A 7,310-nucleotide genomic window follows, 5' to 3' on the forward strand; every position below is an offset into this window, starting at 1 on the left:
CCAAAACTTGTCCACATATTTGTGGATAGACTCATGAGAGAGAAGCTTTAAACTTCACGGTTTGGTAAGCACTTTGTCCTTTGCATCACTTGCAAGGAATTGCTTCATGATGGAAACGCGTAGAGTTTTCCATGTCTTTGGGGCTTCGCCGTTGCCACGAAGGCTAGCCCACCATTGACGAGCCAATTTTTGAAAGTGCATAGCTACATGGCGTAGTTTGGAGGACTCCATGAAGCCCTCGTCTGCAAAGGCCGCATGAAATTGTTGGATGAAGGCCAATACTTTGTCAGTAGCACCAAAGGTGCCATCATAGGTGAGAAAAGAGATACTCTTTCCTCCCTCTTTGAACTTCTTGAACTTTTGTGACCTTCGCCATGCAAGATAAGATTTGCGATGTCCTCCCCTCTTGTATTCTCTAGGAGAATAATTATTGCTTTCGTCGGAAGAGGATGAATGTGAAGAAAAAGGAGTAGAGGGTGACCTCTTTCTTGTCCTTTTCTTCCTTTGTTTCCTCTCTTCCCTTTTTGAAGTGATGAGGAGAAGGACTATGGGTTAATCGTTTCCTCTTGGGAGGAGTTGGCGATCATTTAGTCCGCCGTCTTTGTGGAGCCACATCTTCGGAGGAACTTAAGGATTCATTACTTTCTTGTTCTTTGGATTCCTCCTCTCGTATGGAAGAGAGTCTTCTTTTGGGGGTCTCATCAAGAGGCCTCCTAAGCTCTCTCTCCAGTTGGAGAGGAAAGGAAATCCCATAAGCACGAAGTTGTTAAGTAACTTCGGCTTGCAAAGCGGGGTTGCCCATAGCTTGTTGCAACCTAGTGACAAGATAATTAACACACATGGGGACATCATCATTGGAACCTTCATGTGCAAAATCAAAGTTATCAATGTTCATTCTACTCTCTTGGTTATTGTCAGGCATGTTAATTAAACTTATGTGTATGCTTTGGCAATTCAAACCTTAGTTGCTACTCCTCTTAGCCTTTGAAAATAGGCACTTAAGTATCTACACCCACAGCTCGAATTGGTTAATTATAGAGAGTAGTGGAGTGAGTCTAACATAGCGAAGTTGCAAAGGGATAGCTCCTTTCGGACTTCTTATGGCTCAATAATAGCAAAGCCGTAGGCAAGTCTAAAAAGACTCCATTATTAAGACCAAAGCTCCCGAGGTGTGCACCATTTCTCACATAGTGGGCTCAACAAAACCGATAGTAGATCCTAGTCCCACTTACCCTAATATAATTAACAAAATCAACCATTAATAGGCTACTTAAGGACCTCTTACCAATGTAATGGAAATGGCCTATGATCTTTGAGAGTAGCGGAATTAGGAAATTAGGTGAGGCACTTTTGAGAGGTTACTTTGTGAGCATATCGGGTGAACTTAATTGATGGTAGCAACATAAACATGGTACCTAGTTAACTTGGCATGAAAAATACTTTTGCAAGAGAGAGAGTTTAGAGAACATGACAATAGTTGAGGACCAAATTCATATGGAGCCGGTCCCCCCTCCAATAGGCATTTGTTTTATAGTTTTTTCCATTAAGAGAGACTTGGTACAATACAATCTTTGTGTTCCTTGTGACATGCGTGATGCAATGAAGATGGAAAGCTTCATGCATCACAAGCATAACATAAACTTGTAGAAAGCATTAACTATCCCAAGCCTCAATCCCAAGGCTTCAAACACCTTCAAAGGTGGAGAGAGCTAGTGGGGAATGAGGGTAGGGAAGAGGAAGAAGAAACATTCCATAGGAGAAAGAAATAGTTTCTCACCTATCATTACTCTTCTTGCTAGCATACATAATAGTAAAGTAATGGAGATGGAGAAGATGGCAAGCTTAAGCATTGAAGCATGGCTCTTGGTTGGATTTGCATTCCATAGCCAAGAGTGTTGATGTAGGCTCTCACTTCTCACAAGCTTGGAGAAGGAGGTGGTGTTCCTCAACTTTCACCAAGTGAGAATGCCCCTCCAAATGAATGTGTGTGTGGAGTATATCCCCCTAGCACCCCCCTTGCTTGCTTGGGGCGAGTTGCAACATTTCCACATGCTGAAAGCTCATTGGACCCTTCTCCCCCTAGCCAATCACATGCAGCATGTAGCCAACTACATGGGTAGTCTTTTGACAAGTGTTCTCCTTACCCCTTAGAGAGAGAGAGAGAGCTTGAAAATATCTAGATATTTGTTGGATGGAACTAGAAGCTCATTGGACCCCTCTTTAGCCCAACCAATAGCATTCAAGCACACCATGTGGTTAAGCTTAGTGAGAGTCTGACATGTGTCCCATGTGCCCTTTTAGAAAAGGGGGTGCCCCTTGGGTGAGTGGAAGGTTAGGTCAAAGATTCCCGTAGCTTTGGGACTTTTATGCACAGAAAACTTCTCAAGCAACTTTCTCATTAAGTGTGTAGGGTCTCTTTTTGACTTAATCATCTTACCCCCATGCATAGGAAGCTTCTCAAGCAACTTCCTCGTTAAGTTTGTAGGGTCTCTTTTTGACTCAAGCATCTTACCCCCATGCATAGGAAGCTTCTCAAGCAACTTCCTCATTAAGTATGACAAGTACCTCAAGTACCTTAGTCATCAAACATGACAAGCATCTTAGGTGGAGTTCCCACCTCAAGCTCAATCCTAGCTTGCCTAAGGTCAAAGGCAAGTTTAGGTCGGGTTCCCACCTCAAGCACAGCCCTAGCTTGCTTAAGGTCAGAGACAAGTTTAGGTCGGTTTTGCACCTCAAGCTCAGCCCTAGCTTGCTTAATTAAGGTCAAAGGACTTTTAACACTAACCATTGGAGGTCTTTAATGAAACTAACCCTAAGGTCTTTTAAGCTCTATTAGTTAACCTTGCTCTTTGACATACCATCTCTCATTTTGGCCCCTTTACCATTGGCCCCGTGTTGAGATAGATCCATAAGCACATGTCTATATTCTAACCCTTGTTTCCGTTTATTATCCCGTATTAAATATCAGTTTAATATGAGAAAATCATTTGGGGTGGTTAGATATTAGATATTTAATGACACTTTCCCACACACACTCTCATTGTGTGCTATGCAAAGTGTAAGAGCTCCATCTCCTTCTCCAAGCTCCTTGAGAAGTTGAGAGCCTACACCAACACTCTTGGCTGTGGAATGCAAATCCAACCAAGAGCTATGATTCAATGCTTAAGCTTTCCATCTTCTCCATCTTCATTATATGCTATTATGTATGCTAAGCAAGAAGAGTGATGATAAGTGAGGAACTATTTCTTTTTCCTATGGAATACTTCATCTTCCTCTTTCCTACCCTCATTCCCTGCTAACTCTCTCCACCTTCGAAGGTGTTTGAGGTCTTGGGACTGAGGCTTGGGATAGTTAATGCTTTCTACAAAGTTTATGTTATGCTTATTGTTTGCAAGAAGGCTAATGGATTATTGCAAGTGGATTAATTGTTATTGCAAAGTAGATTAATTGTTGCTTTCGGCACAAGTTGATGCATGAAATTTTACATCTTCATGCATTCAAATGATTTAGGAACACAAGGATTAATGATGTTCACAAGTTCTTGATTGTTTTCAAGCTAAGATTGATTGTTGCTCTTAAGCAAAAGCTTGGTGTATGAAGCTTCCTTCTTCATACCGCCAAAGAGGTCTCAAGGAACACAAAAATTGTATTGTACCAAGTCTCCCTTAAGCCTCTTGGAGGGGGGACCGGCTCCACATTAATCCGGTCCTCAACTGTTGTCATGTTCTCTAAACTCTCTCTCTTGCAAAAGTATTGTTCATGCCTATTCAATCAAGTGTTATGATTAAGTTGCTACTACCAATTAAGTTCACCCTCTATGCTCTCAAAGTAATCTCACAAAGTTGCTCACTCTAATTCTCTTAATTCCGCTATTCTACAAGTTATTAGGCCATTTCCATTACATTGGTATCAGAGCATTTGGTTTCTCTTTTCTTGCTTAAAAAGACAGGTCCTTAAGTAGCCTATAAATGGTCGATGTTGTTAATTATATTAGGGTAAGTGGAACTGGGATCTATTATCGATTTTGTTGAGCCCACTATGTGGGATATGGTGCACACCTCGGGAGCTTTGGACTTAATAATGGAGTCTTTTTAGAGTTGCTTATGGCTTTACCATTATTGAGCCATAAGAAGTCCAAAAAGAATAACCCTCAGCAACTCTGCTATTCTGCTATGTTAGACCTACTCCACTACTCTCTATAATTAACCACTTCGAGCCGTGGGTGTAGATACTTACGAGCCAAATTTTCAAAGGCCAAGAGGAGTAGCAACTGAAGTTTTGAATTGCCAAAAAGTACACTAAGTAAACATACAAGTTTAATTAACATGGCTAACAATAACCAAGAGAGTAATGAACAATGATAGCTTTGATTTTGCACATGAAGGTGCTAATGATATGCCCCCATGTTTGTTAATTACCTTGTTACTAGGTTGCAGCAACCCATGGGTAACCCTACCTTGCAAGCCGAAATTACCCAACAACTTCATGCTTATGGGATTTCCCTTCCTCTCAAAGAGGAGAGAGAGAGCTTAGGAGGCCTCTTGAAGAGACTCCCAAAAGAAGGCTCTCTCCCATACGAGAGGAGGAATCCAAGGAACGAGAAAACACTGAATCCCTACGTTCCTCTGAAGACGCGGCTCCAAGAAGACGGCGGTATAGACGATCGCCAACTCCTCCCAAGAGGAAATTTCCAAACCATAGTCCTTCTCCTCATCACCCTGAAAGAGAAGAGAGGAAACCAAGGAAGAAACAAGCAAGGAAGAGGTCACCCTCCTCTCCTTCTTCTTCACCTTCCTCCTCTTCTGATGAAAGCTACGACTATTCTCCTAGAGAATACAAGAGGGGAGGACATCGCAAATCTTACCCTGCTTGGCGAAGGTCGCAAAATCTCAAGACGTTCAAGGAGGGAGGAAAGACTATCTCTTTTCTCACCTATGATGGCACCTTTGGTGCTACCGACAAAGTATTGGCCTTCATCCAACAATATGATGCGGCCTTTGGAGACGAGGGCTTCACGGAGTCCTCCAAGCTACGCCATGTAGCTACGCACTTCCAAAAATTAGCTTGTCAATGGTGGACTAGCCTTCGAGGCAACGACGAAGCCCCAAAGACATGGAAAACTCTACGAGTTTCCATGATGAAGCAATTCCTTGCAAGCGATGCAAAGGACAAACTGCTTACTGAATGGCGCAGCTTGAAGCTTCTCTCTCACGAGTCTATTCACAAGTATGTAGATCAGTTTTGGGATTTACATCTCAAAGCCACTGTCTACAAAAGGATAGACTTTGGGGAGCAAAAACAACAATTCTGTGCGGGTCTTTCTGAAGAGATGGCTGAGTATGTTAACTCGCAAAGGCCTAGGACCATACCGGCCGTCATACACCACACTATGGTCACCTCTCAAACTGATTTCCAACAAGGGGTTAATATAAATTCTAAGCCCGTGGAAGTGAAGGATCAAAATGAGTGTAGAGGGAGAATAAATGCTCAAACTTCCTCCAAAGGAAAAACTAGCAACAATGATAACTAAATCAAGGAGAAAGGAGTCTACAAAGGTAAGAATAGACTCTCTTCAAACAAAAGAGCTAGAGTGTTATCTTAAGGATAACAAATCCAACCCTGCCCATCCTTGGTCATGCTTGCCCATGATCCAAATATTTTTTGTGCCACCTTACTAGAACAGTGCGAAGCTCCGTTTGGGTAGTGGGCAGCCGGTGTGGTGTGTAAAGCACTCACTGTCCCTTTTGGAACCCTAATGTGTGGCTTCGCTACAATATGATGATTTATAACTATGTATGAGAATTGACTATCTCAGTCTCTTGTTCTTTCTGGTGCGGCAGCGACCATGTCGAAGCGAGGTGAGTGCGGTTTGCTGAGGTTGATGCGCAAGCTGTGTGTGTGAATCAGTTTGTGACAGATCGGAGCTTATGCATGCATGCGCAGGGCGAGGAGGGTCGTCAGGAAACAAGTTTCGGATGTCGCTGGGTCTTCCTGTAGGAGCAGTTGTCAACTGTGCAGACAACACAGGAGCCAAGAACCTGTACGTTATCTCCGTCAAGGGCGTCAAGGGCCGCCTCAACAGGCTGCCCGCTGCTTGTGTGGGAGACATGGTGATGGCCACTGTTAAGAAAGGAAAGCCTGATCTCCGTAAGAAAGTGATGCCTGCCGTCATTGTTCGCCAAAGGAAGCCCTGGAGAAGAAAGGATGGTGTCTTCATGTATTTCGAAGGTTGCTGTATTCTTCTTGCTTTACTTTCCTTTCCTTCATGTCACACATTTCCTGCAGGGCTTACCTTGTTTGCCAATTCTTGTCTCACTCCTCTCTCCTTTGTTATCATTGTCAGATAATGCTGGTGTGATAGTAAACCCTAAGGGCGAGATGAAAGGTATGTAGCTGTTCCAGGTTTTCTCTTTAGTGATTGTGTGCTCCTACTGGAACATTCTTCGTTTATTCTTGAATTATGCTGGGCTCAACTACTAGAGAGAGAGAGAGAGAGAGAGAGAGAGAGAGAGAGAGAGAGAGAGTTTTCTGCCTGCAGGATCTGCAATTACTGGTCCTATTGGTAAGGAGTGCGCAGACTTGTGGCCAAGGATTGCCAGTGCTGCAAATGCAATTGTGTGATCAGCTTCAACAGCTATAGCTAATCAAGGGTTTATTTAGTTCAACGGCTTGATATATGCTCTAAGGTTGAGAATGTTGTACCTGTTGCCATCTGTGCATGAATACTTTTCGGAATTGTTAGTAATATAGTGCTACTCAGTTTTTGTTCCTGAGTGAGTGCTGTCATTGCAGCTGTCCAGTTTAATTTTATCTCTAGGAATTTGAAATTGTCTCAGTTTCTCTGCTGGTGAAACATTATGGATCAATAGGTGTGCTGCCATCGGACTGTGCTAATGATGGTTCTCCTGCTGTGTATTCGTGGCTTAAAGATTCCTTTCAATCAAAGAAAGTGTTAAATCTTTGGCATGAGTAATCTCCCTCCAGTAATGTAGTCTCTTACGCACCTCATTTTATTATTGAGATTTGATGCCCTTATGTCTGTGATGAGCTGTGAAAGTCTGGCAATGCTCCGAGAGCTTCAGAAGTCATTTGATAGTGCCATTTTCAAGGAAAAAGTTACCTAGTGAATTTTATATTTGTGGTGCTCTCTATATTCTATAGGCCAGCCATTGTTACTGCACAATGACACATTTCCCAGGTTTTCTCTTTAGCGATTGTGTGCTCCTACTGGAACATTCTTGAATTATGCCGGGCTCAACTGCATGATGGTGGAATGTGGCTAAGATTGATATTTGAAGTAAATGGCCTGA

At 42.8% G+C, this 7,310-nt stretch overlaps 1 protein-coding gene across 1 annotated transcript; it reads left to right on the top strand.

Annotated features, from left to right (window-relative positions):
- The first annotated feature begins 5,713 nt into the window (after positions 1-5,713).
- Positions 5,714-6,770, top strand: LOC147445246 (large ribosomal subunit protein uL14x/uL14z/uL14y). The gene is made up of 4 exons (XM_086524807.1): positions 5,714-5,858; positions 5,944-6,228; positions 6,344-6,385; positions 6,539-6,770. Exons 1-4 carry the CDS (start codon positions 5,846-5,848, stop codon positions 6,619-6,621), a joined length of 423 nt encoding a protein of 140 aa, XP_086380933.1. The 5' UTR covers positions 5,714-5,845; the 3' UTR covers positions 6,622-6,770.
- The last annotated feature ends 540 nt before the right edge of the window (positions 6,771-7,310 follow it).

Source organism: Adiantum capillus-veneris, chromosome 12 (assembly GCF_014529385.1).
Source record: "Adiantum capillus-veneris isolate H3 chromosome 12, ASM1452938v2, whole genome shotgun sequence".
In the NCBI taxonomy this organism is placed as follows: domain Eukaryota; kingdom Viridiplantae; phylum Streptophyta; class Polypodiopsida; order Polypodiales; family Pteridaceae; genus Adiantum; species Adiantum capillus-veneris.